The sequence below is a fragment of the Salvelinus alpinus genome, chromosome 23 (genome assembly GCF_045679555.1).
Source record: "Salvelinus alpinus chromosome 23, SLU_Salpinus.1, whole genome shotgun sequence".
NCBI classification, from domain to species: Eukaryota; Metazoa; Chordata; class Actinopteri; order Salmoniformes; family Salmonidae; genus Salvelinus; species Salvelinus alpinus.
Genome location: NC_092108.1, coordinates 5,836,417 through 5,856,719, shown reverse-complemented (window position 1 = coordinate 5,856,719; position 20,303 = coordinate 5,836,417). Strand labels below are relative to the sequence as shown.

The 20,303-nt window shown below is 46.5% G+C and overlaps 2 protein-coding genes across 7 annotated transcripts in view; both read right to left on the bottom strand.

Annotated features, from left to right (window-relative positions):
• Positions 1-8,633, bottom strand: part of LOC139550114 (rho GTPase-activating protein 29-like) — a 111,242-nt gene extending 102,609 nt beyond the window's left edge. For all 3 annotated transcript variants that reach the window (XM_071360750.1, XM_071360752.1, XM_071360751.1), the window contains exon 1: positions 7,549-8,633. In XM_071360750.1, coding sequence (XP_071216851.1) covers positions 7,549-7,861 — 313 coding nt within the window. In that variant the 5' untranslated portion in view covers positions 7,862-8,633. The remainder of the gene's footprint in view (positions 1-7,548) is intronic.
• Positions 8,634-16,103: 7,470 nt separating this feature from the next.
• On the bottom strand, positions 16,104-20,303 carry LOC139550112 (uncharacterized). Of its 4 annotated transcripts, XM_071360749.1 has the most exons (11): positions 19,084-20,302; positions 18,820-18,996; positions 18,668-18,729; positions 18,499-18,585; positions 18,370-18,411; positions 18,128-18,301; positions 18,013-18,048; positions 17,360-17,914; positions 17,177-17,290; positions 16,971-17,080; positions 16,104-16,876 (listed from the first exon to the last, which is right to left on the bottom strand). In XM_071360749.1, exons 1-7 carry the CDS (start codon positions 19,145-19,147, stop codon positions 18,013-18,015), a joined length of 642 nt encoding a protein of 213 aa, XP_071216850.1. In that variant the 5' UTR covers positions 19,148-20,302; the 3' UTR covers positions 16,104-16,876; positions 16,971-17,080; positions 17,177-17,290; positions 17,360-17,914. The 4 variants fall into 4 exon arrangements, with proteins under 4 accessions (XP_071216850.1, XP_071216848.1, XP_071216847.1 ...); XM_071360747.1 differs by having other exon boundaries at positions 18,013-18,301; positions 19,084-20,303; XM_071360746.1 differs by having other exon boundaries at positions 17,360-18,301.

The window sequence follows — 20,303 nt, the reverse complement described above, 5'->3', positions numbered from 1 at the left end:
TGTCTGGAGTCTGGACTGTGTGGAGTCTGGACTGTGTGGTGTCTGGAGTCTGGACTGTGTGGTGTCTGGAGTCTGGACTGTGTGGAGTCTGGACTGTGTGGTGTCTGGACTGTGTGGTGTCTGGAGTCCGGACTGTGTGGAGTCTGGAGTCCGGACTGTGTGGAGTCTGGAGTCTGGACTGTGTGGAGTCTGGACTGTGTGGAGTCTGGACTGTGTGGAGTCTGGACTGTGTGGTGTCTGGAGTCTGAACTGTGTGGTGTCTGGAGTCTGGACTGTGTGGTGTCTGGAGTCTGGACTGTGTGGAGTCTGGACTGTGTGGTGTCTGGAGTCTGGACTGTGTGGTGTCTGGAGTCTGGACTGTGTGGTGTCTGGAGTCTGGACTGTGTGGAGTCTGGACTGTGTGGTGTCTGGAGTCTGGACTGTGTGGTGTCTGGAGTCTGGACTGTGTGGAGTCTCCTCTCTTAACAAGGAAAAAGGAGAGGAACAGGTGGAGAGGAGGAACAGGACATCACAAATTAGGATGATGAACATGTGTTTTTAGCACACAAACTGTGAACTGTCTAGAAATTCTTAGAAAGACTCCACCTCTAGACCTCATTGACCGAACAACAGAATCTACCTCTACACCTCATTGACGGTCCACAGCAACCTGGTCTACAACAGAATCTACCTCTACACCTCATTGACGGTCCACAGCAACCTGATCTACAACAGAATCTACCTCTAGACCTCATTGACCGTCCACAGCAACCTGATCTACAACAGAATCTACCTCTAGACCTCATTGACCGTCCACAGCAACCTGATCTACAACAGCATCTACCTAGACCAGGGGTCTCCAACATGTAATTCGAACAGCGCACCTATGAGTCTTTTCTAATCAATTCTCAAAGTACATGCATTATTTCATGTGTTCCATCGCAACCTGTTATAAACACAAAGCTCCCGGCTACTATCCAATCAAAGCCAAAATAGACATTATCCCATCCCTGGTTGGCCACTATTGTCTTAATAAGAAGCAAAACGCAACACAATATCTGCCAATGAACTTCCAGTAATATTTCCCGTCTGTCTGTTGGGTTAGCGCGTTTGTCTACCGTACGTAGCCAGGTAGCGGTGTTAATGATAACCAGCATCTTGTGGGTAGACAGAAAGACTTTCCCCATGACCTTCTCAAATAAATGTAAATTGCAAATTAGGTTAACCTGACAGAATACAGTAGGCTACATCATGAATATGTGTATCGATTGGGTGCCAACGGTTTAGCAAACTCTGTCCTGACATGTTCTGCAGTGGTAGGCCTAACAGCAGATACATCGCTAGACCGACACATTCCTTTCTTGCTAAATGCACAATTAAAGGGGAATTACACACAAAAAAATCTAAATTAGTAGCATTTTTTTTTTTTTTTAAACATTGCCATGGATTGAGAACCTACTTCTCCCTCACGCCCCTGCTTCTCCCTCACGCCCCTTCTTCTCCCTCACGCCCCTTCTTCTCCCTCACGCCCCTGCTTCTCCCTCACGCCCCTGCTTCTCCCTCACGCCCCTTCTTCTCCCTCACGCCCCTTCTTCTCCCTCACGCCCCTTCTATTCCCTCACGCCCCTTCTTCTCCATCACGCCCCTGCTTCTCCCTCACGCCCCTGCTTCTCCCTCACGCCCCTTCTTCTCCCTCACGCCCCTACTTCTCCCTCACGCCCCTTCTTCTCCCTCACGCCCCTTCACCTCCCCCACGCCCCTGCTTCTCCCTCACGCCCCTTCTTCTCCCTCACGCCCCTTCTTCTCCCTCACGCCCCTGCTTCTCCCTCACGCCCCTGCTTCTCCCTCACGCCCCTGCTTCTCCCTCACGCCCCTTCTTCTCCCTCACGCCCCTTCTATTCCCTCACGCCCCTTCTTCTCCATCACGCCCCTGCTTCTCCCTCACGCCCCTGCTTCTCCCTCACGCCCCTTCTTCTCCCTCACGCCCCTACTTCTCCCTCACGCCCCTTCTTCTCCCTCACGCCCCTTCACCTCCCCCACGCCCCTGCTTCTCCTTCACGCCCCTGCTACTCCCTCACGTCCCTACTTCTCCCTCACGCCCCTGCCTCTCCCTCACGCCCCTGCCTCTCCATCACGCCCCTGCTTCTCCCTCACGCCCCTGCTTCTCCCTCACGCCCCTGCTTCTCCCTCACGCCCCTTCTTCTCCCTCACGCCCCTACTTCTCCCTCACGCCCCTTCTTCTCCCTCACGCCCCTTCACCTCCCCCACGCCCCTGCTTCTCCTTCACGCCCCTGCTACTCCCTCACGTCCCTACTTCTCCCTCACGCCCCTGCCTCTCCCTCACGCCCCTGCCTCTCCATCACGCCCCTGCTTCTCCCTCACGCTCCTTCTTCTCCCTCACGCCCCTGCTTCTCCCTCACGCCCCTTCTTCTCCATCACGCCCCTGCTTCTCCCTCACGCCCCTTCTTCTCCCTCACGCCCCTTCTTCTCCCTCACGCCCCTTCTCCTCCCTCACGCCCCTACTTCTCCCTCACGCCCCTTCTTCTCCCTCACGCCCCTTCACGTCCCTCACGCCCCTGCTTCTCCTTCACGCCCCTGCTACTCCCTCACGTCCCTACTTCTCCCTCACGCCCCTGCTCCTCCCTCACGCTCCTGCTTCTCCCTCACACCCCTGCCTCTCCCTCACGCCCCTGCTTCTCCCTCACTCCCCTGCTTCTCCCTCACGCTTCTGCTTCTCCCTCACGCCCCTGCCTCTCCCTCACGCCCCTGCCTTTCCCTCACGGTCCTGCTTCTCCTCACGCCCCTGCTTCTCCCTCACGCCCCTGCCTCTCCCTCACGCCCCTACTTCTCCCTCACGCCCCTACTTTTCCCTCACGCCCGTACCTCTCCCTCACGCCCGTACTTCTCCCTCAAGCCCCTACACTGGAGGCAAATGTTAAAAGGCTGTGGCTTCTGACCCTGCTGTAAAAACTATTTTAAAGCCACAAATGAATTCCATAACTACTAAACAAGAAACAGACAACAGCTACGTCACCCATATTCAAGAACAAACCAATTCTCAATTCTGAATGATCTATAGAGGCCCTATGATCTGGAACTCGTTCCCACCTGATTTTGCCAAGCTATCTGCAAGGACAGACGCTGGGAGACGAGAAGCAAGTACAGGAAGTGAACATTTAATAAATAACCGACATGAAACAGAACAAGGACTGCGTCCGGACAGGGGAAACATAACGACAATAGTGCTGACACGGGGATCAAACTGAGGAACAGACAGATATAGAGGGGAGCAATCTACAAAGTAATGGAGTCCAGGTGAGTCCAAAGACACACTGGTGCGCATAACGATGGTGACAGGTGTGCGTAATGATGGGCAGCCTGGCGCCCTCAAGCGCCAGGGAGGGGGAGCGGATGCAGGCGTGACCACTATCCCCGTCGGTGTAAAAAAAATAATCTAAGAGGCACCTACTGTCCATCGCAGGTCTGCACCCCCGGTAGCTTGACTTTCGTTTTAGATGTTCTATTCCTTTATCTCTTTAGCGTCTAGTTTTTATGTTATTGTTTGTTCGTCCACACTGCTGAATCTGTGGGATTAATGACCAATAGGGAAGGGGGGGGGGGTTACTCGACAAGCAATTTTAGGCTTTTTTCCCCTCCCGTACATACTGTTGATGGGTTTTTTTCACTGTGTACAAACTGTCTTTCTCTTTGTTGTACTGTTACAAACTGTCTTTCTCTTTGTTGTACTGTTACAAACTGTCTTTCTCTTTGTTGTACTGTTACAAACTGTCTTTCTATTTGTTGTACTGTTACAAACTGTCTTTCTATTTGTTGTACTGTTACAAACTGTCTTTCTCTTTGTTGTTACTGGTACAAACTGTCTTTCTCTTTGTTGTTACTGTTACAAACTGTCTTTCTCTTTGTTGTACTGTTACAAACTGTCTTTCTCTTTGTTGTACTGTTACAAACTGTCTTTCTCTTTGTTGTACTGTTACAAACTGTCTTTCTCTTTGTTGTACTGTTACAAACTGTCTTTCTATTTGTTGTACTGTTACAAACTGTCTTTCTATTTGTTGTACTGTTACAAACTGTCTTTCTCTTTGTTGTTACTGGTACAAACTGTCTTTCTCTTTGTTGTTACTGTTACAAACTGTCTTTCTCTTTGTTGTACTGTTACAAACTGTCTTTCTCTTTGTTGTACTGTTACAAACTGTCTTTCTCTTTGTTGTTACTGTTACAAACTGTCTTTCTCTTTGTTGTACTGTTACAAACTGTCTTTCTATTTGTTGTTACTGTTACAAACTGTCTTTCTCTTTGTTGTACTGTTACAAACTGTCTTTCTATTTGTTGTTACTGTTACAAACTGTCTTTCTCTTTGTTGTACTGTTACAAACTGTCTTTCTCTTTGTTGTACTGTTACAAACTGCGGAGTCACTGAGGGGAGTCCTGTTAAAGCCTGTCTTTCAGAGAGAGCTTTGTGCAGGTTTCACACCATACTCCAGTGACACTGACATGTCACAATATGAACAGAAAAACACAAGAGCCAGCATGTGCCTCTCTTAATCTCTCTTTCAATTGAAAGAGCTTTATTGGCATGGGAAACATATGTTAACATTGCCAAAGCAAGTGAAGTAGATAATAAACAAAAGTGAAATAAACAATAAAAAGTGAACAGTAAAGATTACACACAAAAGTTCCAAAGGAATAAAGACATTTCAAATGTCATATTATGTCTATATACAGTGTTGTAATGATGTGCAAATAATTAAAGTACAAAAGGGAAAATAAATAAACATGAGTATGGGTTGTATTTACAACAGTGTTTGAACTTGGCATAGTTCTGTTATAATCTCCACCCAGCACAGCCAGAAGAGGACTGGCCACCCCTCATAGCCTGGTTCCTCTCTAGGTTTCTTCCTAGGTTTTGGCCTTTCTAGGGAGTTTTTCCTAGCCACCGTGCTTCTACACCTGCATTGCTTGCTGTTTGGGGTTTTAGGCTGGGTGTCTGTACAGCACTTCGAGATATTAGCTGATGTACGAAGGGCTATATAAAATAAACTTGATTTGATTTGATTTGATTTATTCACTGATTGCCCTTTTCTTGTGGCAACAGGTCACAAATCTCGCTGCTGTGATGGCACACTGTGGTATTTCACCCAGTAGATATGGGTGTTTATCCTACAGAGGGTAGTGTGTACGGCCCAGTACATCACTGGGACCAAGCTTCCTGTCATACAGGACCATGTATACCAGGCAGTGTCAGAGGAAGGCCCAAAAAATCGTCAGAGACTCCAGCCACCCTAATCATAGACTGTTCTCTCTGCTATTGTACGGCAAGCGGTACCGGAGCACCAAGTCTATGTCCAAAAGGCTTCTTAACAGCTTCTACCCCCCAAGCCATAAGACTCCTGAACAGCTAATCAAAAGGCTACCCAGACCCCTGTTTTACCCTGCTACTCTCTGTTTATTATCTATGCATAGTCACTTTAATTCTACCTACATGTACATATTACCTAAATTACCTTGACTAACCTGTGCCCCGACACATTGACTCTGTACTGGTACCCTCCTGTATATAGCATCCACATTGACTCTGTACCGGTACCTCCATGTATATAGTGTCCACATTGTCTGGAGGAATAGAACATCAGTAGCTTGACTTTCTGGAGGAAAACACAACACTTTTTGGGGGGGGTTCTGGAGTAATCCCTCTTCAGCTTAAAAATGTGAAATGTTTTCTCCTGTTTAGTACCTACTGAACACAACCCTGAATGGGCGTAACAGTAATCCAGACCTGGACCTGTGGAGTCACTGACCTAGTGGACCGGACAGGGAGAGCAGAGGGGAGCGCTAAGCTAACGCTGTGTAGCTGTGGAGTCACTGAGGGGAGCGCTAAGCTAACGCTGTGTAGCTGCGGAGTCACTGAGGGGAGCGCTAAGCTAACGCTGTGTAGCTGCGGAGTCACTGAGGGGAGCGCTAAGCTAACGCTGTGTAGCTGCGGAGTCACTGAGGGGAGCGCTAAGCTAACGCTGTGTAGCTGCGGAGTCACTGAGGGGAGTGCTAAGCTAACGCTGTGTAGCTGCGGAGTCACTGAGGGGAGTGCTAAGCTAACGCTGTGTAGCTGTGGAGTCACTGAGGGGAGTGCTAAGCTAACGCTGTGTAGCTGCGGAGTCACTGAGGGGAGTGCTAAGCTAACGCTGTGTAGCTGCGGAGTCACTGAGGGGAGTGCTAAGCTAACGCTGTGTAGCTGCGGAGTCACTGAGGGGAGTGCTAAGCTAACGCTGTGTAGCTGCGGAGTCACTGAGGGGAGTGCTAAGCTAACGCTGTGTAGCTGCGGAGTCACTGAGGGGAGTGCTAAGCTAACGCTGTGTAGCTGCGGAGTCACTGAGGGGAGTGCTAAGCTAACGCTGTGTAGCTGCGGAGTCACTGAGGGGAGCGCTAAGCTAACGCTGTGTAGCTGCGGAGTCACTGAGGGGAGTGCTAAGCTAACGCTGTGTAGCTGCGGAGTCACTGAGGGGAGTGCTAAGCTAACGCTGTGTAGCGGAGTCACTGAGGGGAGTGCTAAGCTAACGCTGTGTAGCTGCGGAGTCACTGAGGGGAGCGCTAAGCTGACGCTGTGTAGCTGTGGAGTCACTGAGGGGAGCGCTAAGCTAACGCTGTGTAGCTGTGGAGTCACTGAGGGGAGTGCTAAGCTAACGCTGTGTAGCGGAGTCACTGAGGGGAGTGCTAAGCTAACGCTGTGTAGCTGCGGAGTCACTGAGGGGAGCGCTAAGCTGACGCTGTGTAGCTGTGGAGTCACTGAGGGGAGCGCTAAGCTAACGCTGTGTAGCTGCGGAGTCACTGAGGGGAGTGCTAAGCTAACGCTGTGTAGCTGCGGAGTCACTGAGGGGAGCGCTAAGCTGACGCTGTGTAGCTGTGGAGTCACTGAGGGGAGCGCTAAGCTAACGCTGTGTAGCTGCGGAGTCACTGAGGGGAGTGCTAAGCTAACGCTGTGTAGCTGCGGAGTCACTGAGGGGAGCGCTAAGCTGACGCTGTGTAGCTGTGGAGTCACTGAGGGGAGCGCTAAGCTAACGCTGTGTAGCTGTGGAGTCACTGAGGGGAGCGCTAAGCTAACGCTGTGTAGCTGTGGAGTCACTGAGGGGAGCGCTAAGCTAACGCTGTGTAGCTGTGGAGTCACTGAGGGGAGCGCTAAGCTAACGCTGTGTCAGCACCAACGTTGTCAGCCCTCTCCTGGAGTTTACACTTTATATGGTTGGCTCTGACTAACACTGCCTTTGTTATATTGCTTTAACAGGACAGTGTACACACACACACACACACACACACACACACACACACACACACACAGAGAGAGAAAGAGAGATACAGACACGTTACTTCTGAGAAACCTTAGCATAATGTAGCCTATTGTATCTACCCTAAAGAAATAATTCACAACCAACCACCCACCCTGCCACACACCAGGTACTAGTACAGTAACCACTAGACCTTCCTGGTCTCTCCCTATGATCTCTACTCAAAGATAGTGCATTGAATAGGGTGCAATTTGGGACGTGAACCCAGACTCACCTTCAGAATGGAAGGCTTCTTTAAGACTGAGCAGCATATCGGAAAACCTCCGTACGTCATTCACCAGCTGCAGCACATAGTCCGGATCTACCCCAGGCGCTCCTGCCACGGTGGACCCCAGACCCAAACTGTTGGACCCAAGCTCCATACTCCCCAGAGGGTTGGTGGTCCTGTAGCTCCGGCCCATGTTGGAGAGACGACACGGGCCCTGGGTGGTGAAGCTGGAGCGATGCTGTTTGTTCTGTTGGTGTTTTGTATTATTCCCTTCTTCTTCTCCTCCTCCTCCAGTACCACTGCTGCTCTTCCTTATCATCCCAGAGGTTCTGGTGCCCGTCTGTCCGTTGTCACCGGTGACACTCTACCTAGAGTATGCTACAGGCCACTAGGGTGGTGTTAGCCCCCATGTGGGTGGTCCTGACCGATCCTAAGTCCCGGGTTGGCTCGAAAACACTAGATGTTGTGTCGTTTGTTTGTTTGACTAGCTACTTATTTAACTTAATTCTGTCATATCTCATGTTTGTTATGTGTGTAAATAAATTAAGAGATATTGAAGAGAATTTAGCAAGTCTTAGTAATATGAAGTGATATATCTAACTTAGCTACATAGTTAAATTACAGTGTAGAGTTGGTAAACATTTGTTACAATGTTCTTACAACTGTTAGCTACAGATGTAAATGTGCTGTTATTGATTTTAGGCCACCTCGCCTACAATACAATCAACCTGGGACCGTCTATTTCTAGCTCTAACGTTACACCCGAAAAATATCCGCCTAGTTAGCACTAATCGATAAAGCAGGGAGTCTTCTCTGTAACACTGCCGTGCTGGCATCCCAACTACCGTTAGCTACCGTTAGCCTGAGTCGAGCGCTAGCCAGTAGCATTTCTTCTTGCTATCAGAAACATAACAAACTCACCCAACTTGTGTACCTCAGTGGCATTCTCAATCAAAAAAAGTTATTTATACAATATGAAAAACTTATTTCTTTCAGAAGGAGAATAACTTCTTCGTGTTTAGTGTGAGTCACTTAGCGTTCCCAACTTTTAATCTCCGTTGACTGTTGTAGCCTCCTGTCACGTGATGCTGGAGCCTCCTTGTTCCTGGCTGCCCTCAAACACTTTCTACAATATTTCATCCACACGTTGCTTCTACTGTCCTCCAGCTACATTTTATAACCGCGTCCGTGAACCACGACTACTTCACGTGTTGCGATAAATGCACTGTAAATAATAGGTTGATGTAGAATGTAGTAATGTTGCCTGATGGTGGTTTAGTACATTTTAACATTAGTGTGTTTATTTTTTATATATTTATTATTTTATTTAACCAGGTGGGCCAGTTGAGAACAAGTTCTCATTTACAACTGCGACCTGGCCAAGATAAAGCAAAGCAGTGCGACAAAAACAACACAGAGTTACACATAAACAAACGTACAGTAAATAACACAATAGAAAATAAAAATTGAAAAATCTATATACAGTGTGTGCAAATGTAGAAGAGTAGGGAGGTAAAGGCAATAAATAGGCCATAGATGCGAAATAATTACAATTTAGCATTAATACTGGAGAGATAGATGTGCAGATGATGATGTGCAAGTAGAGATACTGGGGTGCAAAAGAGCAAGAGGGTAAATAATAATATGGGGATGAGGTAGTCGGGTGTGCTAAATCAAATCAAATCAAATTTTATTTGTCACATACACATGGTTAGCAGATGTTAATGCGAGTGTAGCGAAATGCTTGTGCTTCTAGTTCCGACAATGCAGTAATAACCAACAAGTAATCTAACCTAACAATTCCACAACTACTACCTTATACACACAAGTGTAAAGGGATAAAGAATATGTACATAAAGATATATGAATGAGTGATGGTACAGAACGGCATAGGCAAGATGCAGTAGATGGTATAGTGTACAGTCTATACATATGAGATGAGTAATGTAGGGTATGTAAACATAAAGTGACATAGTTTAAAGTGGCTAGTGATACATGTATTACATAAAGATGGCAAGATGCAGTGGATGATATACAGTACAGTATATACATATACATATGAGATGAGTAATGTAGGGTATGTAAACATTATATTAAGTGGCATTGTTTAAAGTGGCTAGTGATACATTTTTACATAATTTCCATCAATTCCCATTATTAAAGTGGCTGGAGTTGAGTCAGTATGTTGGCAGCGGCCACTAAATGTTAGTGGTGGCTGTTTAACAGTCTGATGGCCTTGAGATAGAAGCTGTTTTTCAGTCTCTCGGTCCCTGCTTTGATGCACCTGTACTGACCTCGCCTTCTGGATGATAGCGGGGTGAACAGGCAGTGGCTCGGGTGGTTGTTGTCCTTGATGATCTTTATGGCCTTCCTGTGACATCGGGTGGTGTAGGTGTCCTGGAGGGCAGGTAGTTTGCCCCCGGTGATGCGTTGTGCAGACCTCACTACCCTCTGGAGAGCCTTACGGTTGTGGGCGGAGCAGTTGCCGTACCAGGCGGTGATACAGCCCGACAGGATGCTCTCGATTTTGCATCTGTAGAAGTTTGTGAGTGCTTTTGGTGACAAGCCGAATTTCTTCAGCCTCCTGAGGTTGAAGAGGCGCTGCTGCGCCTTCTTCACAACGCTGTCTGTGTGGGTGGACCAATTCAGTTTGTCCGTGATGTGTACACCGAGGAACTTAAAACTTTCCACTTTCTCCACTACTGTCCCGTCGATGTGGATAGGGGGGTGCTCCCTCTGCTGTTTCCTGAAGTCCACAATCATCTCCTTTGTTTTGTTGACGTTGAGTGTGAGGTTATTTTCCTGACACCACACTCCGAGGGCCCTCACCTCCTCCCTGTAGGCCGTCTCGTCGTTGTTGGTAATCAAGCCTACCACTGTAGTGTCGTCCGCAAACTTGATGATTGAGTTGGAGGCGTGCATGGCCACGCAGTCGTGGGTGAACAGGGAGTACAGGAGAGGGCTCAGAACGCACCCTTGTGGGGCCCCAGTGTTGAGGATCAGCGGGGTGGAGATGTTGTTACCTACCCTCACCACCTGGGGGGGCGGCCCGTCAGGAAGTCCAGGACTCAGTTGCACAGGGCGGGGTCGAGACCCAGGGTCTCGAGCTTGATGACAAGTTTGGAGGGTACTATGGTGTTAAATGCTGAGCTGTAGTCGATGAACAGCATTCTCACATAGGTATTCCTCTTGTCCAGATGGGTTAGGGCAGTGTGCAGTGTGGTTGCGATTGCGTCGTCTGTGGACCTATTGGGTCGGTAAGCAAATTGGAGTGGGTCTAGGGTGTCAGGTAGGGTGGAGGTGATATGGTCCTTGACTAGTCTCTCAAAGCACTTCATGATGACGGAAGTGAGTGCTACGGGGCGGTAGTCGTTTAGCTCAGTTACCTTAGCTTTCTTGGGACCAGGAACAATGGTGGCCCTCTTGAAGCATGTGGGAACAGCAGACTGGGATAAGGATTGATTGAATATGTCCTTAAACACACCAGCCAGCTGGTCTGCGCATGCTCTGAGGACGCGGCTGGGAATGCAGTCTGGGCCTGCAGCCTTGCGAGGGTTAACACGTTTAAATGTTTTACTCACCTCGGCTGCAGTGAAGGAGAGCCCGCAGGTTTTGGTAGCGGGCCGTGTCAGTGGCACTGTATTGTCCTCAAAGCGAGCAAAAAAGTTATTTAGTCTGTCTGGGAGCAAGACATCCTGGTCCGTGACGGGGCTGGTTTTCTTTTTGTAATCCGTGATTGACTGTAGACCCTGCCACATACCGCTTGTGTCTGAGCTGTTGAATTGCGACTCTACTTTGTCTCTATACTGGGACTTAGCTTGTTTGATTGCCTTGCGGAGGGAATAGCTACACTGTTTTGTATTCGGTCATGTTTCCGGTCACCTTGCCCTGGTTAAAAGCAGTGGTTCGCGCTTTCAGTTTCACGCGAATGCTGCCATCAATCCACGGTTTCTGGTTTGGGAATGTTTTAATCGTTGCTGTGGGTACGACATCGTCAATGCACTTTCTAATGAACTCGCTCACCAAATCAGCATATTCCTCAATGTTGTTGTTGGACGCAATGCGGAACATATCCCAATCCACGTGATCGAAGCAGTCTTGAAGCGTGGAATCAGATTGGTCGGACCAGCGTTGAACAGACCTGAGCGCGGGAGCTTGTTGTTTTAGTTTCTGTTTGTAGGCTGGAAGCAACAAAATGGAGTCGTGGTCAGCTTTTCCGAAAGGAGGGCGGGGGAGGGCCTTATATGCGTCGCGGAAGTTAGTATAACAATGATCCAAGGTTTTACCAGCCCTGGTAGCACAATCGATATGCTGATAGAATTTAGGGAGTTTTGTTTTCAGATTAGCCTTGTTAAAATCCCCAGCTACGATGAATGCAGCCTCAGGGTGTGTGGTTTCCAGTTTACAAAGAGTCAGATAAAATTCGTTCAGGGCCATCGATGTGTCTGCTTGGGGGGGAATATATACGGCTGTGATTATAATCGAAGAGAATTCCCTTGGTAGATAATGCGGTCGACATTTGATTGTGAGGAATTCTAAATCTGGTGAACAGAATGACTTGAGTTCCTGTATGTTGTTATGATCACACCACGTCTCGTTGATCATAAGGCATACACCCCGGCCCCTCTTCTTACCAGAAAGATGTTTGTTTCTGTCGGCGCGATGCGTGAAGAAACCAGCTGGCTGCACCGACTCCGTTAGCGTCTCTCGAGTGAGCCATGTTTCCGTGAAGCAAAGAACGTTACAATCCCTGATGTCTCTCTGGAATGTTACCCGTGCTCGGATTTCATCAACCTTATTGTCAAGAGACTGGACATTGGCGAGTAGTATGCTAGGGAGTGGAGCCCGATGTGCCCGTCTCAGAAGCCTGACCAGGAGACCGCCTCGTTTGCCCCTTTTTCGGCGTCGTTGTTTGGGGACACAGATCCATTGTATTGGGTGGAAGGCAAAACACCAGATCCGCTTTGGGAGAGTCATATTCCTGGTTGTAACGATGGTGAGTTGACGTTGCTCTTATATTCAGTAGTTCCTCCCGACTGTATGTAATGAAACCTAAGATTACCTGGGGTACCAATGTAAGGAATAACACATAAAACAACAAAATACTGCATAGTTTCCTAGGAACGCGAAGCGAGGCGGCCATCTCGGTCGGCGCCGGAAGTATTTACAGATGGGCTTTACAGATGGGCTGTGTACAGGTACAGTGGTTGGTAAACTGCTCAGACAGCTGATGTTTAAAGTTAGAGAGGGAGAAATAAGACTCCAGCTTCAGAGATTTTTGCAATTCGTTCCAGTCATTGGCAGCAGAAAACTGGAAGGAAAGGCGGCCAAAGGAAGTGTTGGCTTTGGGGATGACCAGTGAGATATACCTGCTGGAGCGTGTGCTACGGGTGGGTGTTGCTATGGTGACCAGTGAGCTTGGATAAGGCGGGGATTTACCTAGCAAACACTTATAGATGAAGTAACACTGTAATAACACATTCAGACTGAACTAAAATAAACACATAATAAGGAAATCAGTCAATTTAAATAAATTCATTAGGCCCTAATCTATGGATTTCACATGACTGGGAATACAGATATGCATCTGTTGGTCACAGATACCTTAAAAAACATAGGTAGGAGCGTGGATCAGAAAACCAGTCAGTATCTGGTGTGGCCACCATTTGCCTCATGCAGCGCAACACATCTCCTTCACATAGAGTTGATCAGGCTCTTGATTGTGGCCTGTGGAACGTTGTCCCACTCCTCTTCAATGGCTGTGTGAAGTGGCTGGATATTGGTGGGAACTGGAACACGCTGTTGTACACGTCGATCCAGAGCATCCCAAACATGCTCAATGGGTGGCATGTCTGGTGAGTATGCAGGCCATGGAAGAACTGGGACATTTTCAGCTTCCAGGAAATGTGTACAGATCCTTGCAACATGGGGCTGTGCATTATCATGCTGAAACATGAGGTGATGGCGGCAGATGAATGGCACGACAAATGGGCCTCAGGATCTCGTCACGGTATCTCTGTGAATTAAAATTGCCATCGATAAAATGCAATTGTGTTTGTTGTCTGTAGATTATGCCTGCCCATACCATAACCCCACCGCCACCACAACGTTGACATCAGCGAACCGCTCACCTACACAACGCCGTACTGCTCGGTACAGTTAAAACAGGGATTAATCCGTGAAGAGCACACTTCTCCAGCGTGTCAGTGGCCATCGAAGGGGAGCATTTGCCCACTGAAGTCGGTCACGACGCGGATCTGCAGTTATGTCAAGACCCTGGTGAGGACGACGAGCATATGAGCTTCCCCGAGATGGTTTCTGACAGTTTGTTCAGAAATTATATGGTTGTGCAAACCCACATTTTAATCAGCTGTCTGAGTGGCTGGTCTCAGACCATCCTGCATGTGAAGAAGTCGGATCTGGGGGTCCTGGGCTGACGTGGTTACATGTGGTCTGCGGTTCTGAGGCCGGTTGGACGTACTGCCAAATTCTCTAAAACGACGTTGGAGGCGGCTCATGGTAGAGAAATGAACGTTACATTCTCTGGCAAAAGCTCTGGTGAACATTCCTGCAGTCGGCATGTCAATTACACTCCCTCAAAACTTGCGACATCTGTGGCATTGTGTTGTTTGGCTAAACTGCACATTTTAGAGTGGCCTTTTATTATCCCCAGTACAAGGTGCACCTGTGTAATGATCATCCTGGTTAATCAACTTCTTGATATGCCACACCTGTCAGGTTTATAGATTATCTTCGCAAAGGAGAAATGCTCACTAACAGAGGATGTAAACAAATTTGTGCACAAAATTTGAGAGAAAGAAGCTTTTTTGTACGTATGGAAGATTTCTGGCATGTTTGATTTACATGTTGCGTTCGTATTTTTGTTCAGTGTAACTTGCTGTTTGGGGTTTTAGGCTGTGTTTCTGTACAGCACTTTGTGACATCAGCTGATGTAAGAAGGGCTTTATAAATAAATTTGATTGAAATTTGATTGACTTTAGTGACCCACACAAATAGTACAGCCTACTACATTACTGTTAATTAATGTCCCATTTTTGTAATATGCACAATTTAGGCCTATGTAGCTATAATGTTCAAACTAAGTGTGTATACCCTATACATGTTAAACTTATTTGGGATCGGTGTCCCTTTGTCACGGCCATCAAAGGAAGAGGACCAAAGCGCAGCGTGGTGAGAGTACATATTCCTTTTATTTAGGATGACGCCGACAAAAACAATAAACAATACAAAACGACCGTAAAGCTTAAGGCTATAGTGCCACAAACAAAGACAACTTCCCACACTGAAAGGAGGGAAAAGGGCTACCTAAATATGGTTCCCAATCAGAGACAACGATAGACAGCTGTCCCTGATTGAGAACCATACCCAGCCAAAACATAGAAATACAAAATCATAGAAAACAAAAACATAGAATGCCCACCCCAAATCACACCCTGACCAAACCAAATAGAGATATAAAAAGGCTCTCTAAGGTCAGGACGTGACAGTCCGCAAAACCTGAGTCTATAGGGGAGGGTCTGGGTGGGCATCTATCCGCGGTGATAGATTTTTTTATTGATTTTTAAAAAGGGGCGGATCCTTAATAACTACATTGCCAAAGGTAATAAAACTGGTCAGTCATTTTTGTAAATCCTTCCATCTAGTGTCAGAGACAGGATGCATTCAAGTGGCCTCAACACGTGTGTTCCCTATGGAAGTGCACGCACACCGTGACGAAGTTGGCCGTTAACTCGTGTACATAAAAAGGTTTCTTGAAGTCAGAAACCGTTTTAGTCCAAAACAGAATTTATTGTCAATAAATAGATAAATACAACACCAGGGGCCTGTTGCACAAAACTAGGATAAGGGATTAAGCCAGGATATCTTGGTGATCCTGGCTCAATTGATCCGTAATCCAGTTGCACTAAAGATGGATAGGGGGCAGGAGGATATGTTATGGTATAAATTACCATGGAGATTTATTCTGTGGAGCTAGCCTGCTCCAGACCAGGCTAAATTCCAGGATCTATTTAATCGCATCCCTAATGTCAGTCAGCAGTCACCACAAATGGAAACCAATAGTTATTTCACTGCTCACTATACATTGTTATCACATATAACTAGACCCACTGTTATTATTTAAACGTTTGTGATCATTAATTTCAATGATTTTGGATAAAAAATGATTTTTAGATGTTGCTATCATTAGATAATTTAGTTTCCCATAGACTATAAGGCTATATATAAAATGATAGAATATTAGGGCCACAGAGGGGAAAAAAACACAAGTCATAATATTGTAACCAGTTGTTTTAAAGGAGGACAGTTGTTAAAATGACAGATGTGGGGCATTTCGTGAAATTGTACTTCAGTATGGTTTCATAAACAAAGACATGCTGATGTGCCAGAATATTAAGTATCACATTGTCATACGTATCAAAACTGTAAAAACAATATGTAGCTTTTCTGCAGAAAGAACCAGCCTCATAAATTTATGACTTTATCCTTTTTCTTCAGTGTGGCCCTAGTACTCTGTCATATAAACAAATACACATTCCATATGAATATAAAAACACAATGTGTAACATTATGTTCCTTTATTGAATAAGGACAAAACAAAGCAGGTAAACCATCAGCTCCTTTCGAAACTGAAGTCACAGTGACTCTACAAGATGGAAAGCACAGAATCCAAGCATATTATACAAAATGATACATACACATTCAAAGGTCTGTATATAACACACCCTGCATGTCTGCACACTAAAATAAATGCAGGACAAATCCATACACATCAACTGAACAGACAAATGAATGGATGCAGTAGCCTCCCTGCAGCCTTGTATTACACACAGTATACCGCACAAACATCATAAGAGGCCAAATTCGTCAAAAAACGAACCCAAAAAAAACCAAATTCCTCTGCCACCGCAGGACATATTTAACCAAAATTGAAAGCACACATACTAACTAAAATAATTCAACACATATTGGTCCCTCAGCAGCCGACCACTGTCGTCATCAGGGAAGATTGCCGGATTGTCCCAGTCCATGGCTGGTGGCACTCTGGGGGCCCTCTCCTTCCTCAGGCAGGCCACATTGTGGAGGACAGCACAAGCCACAGTAATATCACATGCCCTAACAGGGCTGACCCTTAATTTGTGAAGGCAGTGAAAGCGTGCCTTCAGGAGGCCAAAGGTCATTTCAACTCTGGCCCTGGTCCTGGCATGGGCATGGTTGTAGGCCTGCTGTGCTTCCTGGGGGTCTGTGAAAGGTGTCAGGAGAAAAGGCTGGCAGCCATACCCCCTGTCTCCCAGCAACACACCAGAGAATTCACCTGTCAACACAAAATCTCATCATTACTACCTCATAAACACAGTGATATTCTTGACACAGCCATGATGGTTATAAATAGGGGTTGTGTGGCTTACCTTGTGATAGGCACTGATAGATTTGAGGCCCGAAAGATTCTGGAGTCATGGACTGAGCCAGGCCATTTTGCCACAACATTGCTGATCACACAGTCAGCATTGCAGACCATCTGAAATCATAAGATGAGGAATATTACACCAATCAATGCACATCACTGGCAATGCAGAGTGTTCGTCAATGGACAATATCAAAAAGTTATGTTCACCTGAACATTAATGCTGTGAAAGGATTTCCTATTCACAAAATCGGCCTCATGGGCACCTGAGGGGGCTTTTATCCTTGTGTGTGCAGTCCACTGCACCAATGACATTGGGGAAACCTGTCACACAAAGTAATGAGTATCATACTATGTGTTAACAGTTGTCCTGTAATTTGTAGATCCTCTTACCTGCAATCCTATAGAACTCCTCTTTGATGTCACAGAGTCTTCTGTGGCCAGGGAAGGAGATGAAGACATCTGCTAATGCTTTGATAGCCAGACACACACTCCTTATTGTGCGGCAAATTGTGGCCTTGTTCAGCTGTTCTGCATCCCCCACTGAGTACAGGAAGGCTCCACTAGCAAAAAAGCGCAAGGCCACACAAACCATTTGCTCCACACTCAGTGCATGGCTCCGTGCAGTGCGGTGCTTAATCCTGGGACCCAGTAGTCTGCATAGATACCTGATGCCATCTGCAGAAAACCTGTATCTTTCATATAGATGGTCATCAGGGAAGGCCAGTGGGTCCAACCGGTCCCTGAAGACCCTTTCTCGCCTGAAGGCTCTCCTCAGCACAAGTGCTTCTTCATCCACCACATCTCGCACGAATGGGCATGCCATTGTCAGAGCAGAAAGGAACACACAATTTTGGGCCTTCATATAGGCTAGTGGCCACACCTGGTGCTGGGGGGGTGGGCAAAAGAGGGCGATGCCTTATAACGATGACTTGGTTGTACTGATTGCTGGGAAAATTAAAAAAAACTTAGAAAGATGCCACCGTCCTGTGTGCTCACAATAAGAGCTCATATGTCATGGCTCACTTGACTTTACGAGAATATACCTAATTTTTATTTTGAGCTGTGTCATCTTCTTGGAGCTGGGGGAGGAAAGAAAAATAATGATTAATACATTTGTGTTACAGTTAGCATACAGTGTACATTGAAGGCATATCTCACCTCCCTCTCAAGTTTTTTTATTTCAAGGTCCAGTTTCCTAATTGTCCTCTTTTTTATTTCGGACTCCAGTGCAAGATTTTCCATCTTTTTCTTCTTGTACTGAATGTCTATGTCTGCCAGTTCTATTTGGCGCCGGAGGTGGTTGCCATACAACTTTCTGATAGCTTGTGAGCTCTGTGAACACAATACAATTAGCGCAGCTGGAATTTGGCAGGATGTGGTGTCCTTTTATTAATACGCACTATGTTGCCAGGCTGGTTTTCCCACTGTATAGCATCTGGGTCCTGTAAAAGAAATTAGATTTTTTGATTTTGATGAGGACTCCTCACCATTGTAGAGTAAATAGTACTTTCACAGTCTTAACATGATACCTCATGCCTTCTGGAATCCCGAGAGATGGTCTCCTCCTCATCATCGTCTCCATCATGTGCTGTTGCTGCTGCACTGGGGCCTTCACCCTATCACATTTAATCGGATTCATATTGAAGCTAGTAGACAAGACATGCCAGGCCTACAGTATGCCTTTGATGGAGTACTCACTGGATCAGCATCGTCTGGTGCTTGTGCTGGTGGCTCTAACAGGAACACAGTGCTGCCAGACACTGCAAGGCAATAGGTAAACCAAAGTCAGACAGTCCAAATTGATTCAATATGAATGTGGTTGTATCCCATGTAGAGATGGAAGGACATACCTTGAATGAAGCGGGTGGCATCTTGGGAGGAACCTATGCTCGTCTCTTTCCCCCCAGGGATCCCCTCTAAGACGGGCCTGCCTTTATTTAGCTCCAAGGCCATGTCCTCTGCTGGGGTAAGGTCAGCCTTTGGTGACCCACCACCCGTGCCTTGTCTGTGGGTATTCTTTTTCACTGCTAAAACAGTACAGACAATGTGTGAGCAGGCACCTTCTGGGTACAATATATGCTTGTGCTTTGTTAAATATTAGTCAGGGACCATACCATTCTGCAGAATGTTCTTGTATTTGATTTTGACCTGCTGCCATGTCCGTTTTGGCCCGTTCATGTTTAATCTACACACACACACACACACACACACACACACACACACACACACACACACACACACACACACACACACACACACACACACACACACACACACACACACACACACACACACACACACACACACACACACACACACACACACACACACACATTTAATGGAGTCACACTGCAAAAAATTACTTGGTATTTTTGTCTTGTTTTCAGTAAAAATATAAAAAAATGTATCATAGCTTTATACAGTGTGATGGAGTTACTTTACACAATTTCACTCATATCTGCAGTGCATTTCAATTAAAAATTTAACCGTTTCATAATTACAGTACAACTGCATTTTTGGAGATGTGAATTAAATATTTGAATTGTAATTGTGATGTTTCAGCGGAGCGGTGAGTGTGTAATTGTGCACTACTTACGCATTCAGGCGGTCTGCAATACTTTGCCACGCTTTTTCTCTTTGCTTTATCACTGTGGCGGTGTTGCCTTTCTTCTTAATTATATCTTTTACCTCCTCGTATGCCTCCATGAGGATTTGTGCTTCCGACGGGGAAAAGTACGCGGCTCTAGTTGCCATGGTAAATCAGTTAATCTGTGATCTGTGGCGGGGTCTATTTGAGTGAGCCGTGAGCGCGCACCTATCCAGGATTGGTTTCACCTGGCTTAATGAATCCGTGTCTGCTCATCCTGGCTTGGTCTTTGTGCAACCAATTAAGCCTGGACGCACATGTTTTGGCTTCATTGAGCTCAGCTGAGTCATTTATCCCGGATGTCTTAATTCTACTTTTGTGCAACAGGCCCCAGGTTAAAATAAGACAACTCATGTCCACCAGATCCATCAAACTCTTTGCGCAGTTTAAGATAACTGATTAAATTTACTAATCTAAAAATTGTTAGCTGACATAGCTCATTGAGTGACTGTCAGTGACTCACAAAACACATTGCACCTTGTATATTCTACTATTCTAACTCTCAACAGAAAGTTGAGACCCTGACTGAGATGCTAAAAAAGATTGTTGCTTTTGCCTGGAGCCGGTGTTGTGCCGAAAATTCCCCCCTGCCAGAATCTCCCCCCACAATGAGGACCCCTCCTTTCGCATGAAAGCGAACACACTCAATTCGTCATTGCTGCGACTTGCTTGCTAGTTGAGATTTCT

Bases quoted from the DNA above. Each gene is read 5' to 3' on its own strand.
- LOC139550112 (XM_071360747.1), bottom strand. From the start codon at position 19,147: ATGAACGGGCCAAAACGGACATGGCAGCAGGTCAAAATCAAATACAAG. The intron at 18,730-18,819 runs GTATGTCCTTCC...ATTGCCTTGCAG, and splicing joins TGCCACCCGCTTCATTCAAG to TGTCTGGCAGCACTGTGTTC. The intron at 18,412-18,498 runs GTATCATGTTAA...TTTCTTTTACAG, and splicing joins GGGATTCCAGAAGGCATGAG to GACCCAGATGCTATACAGTG.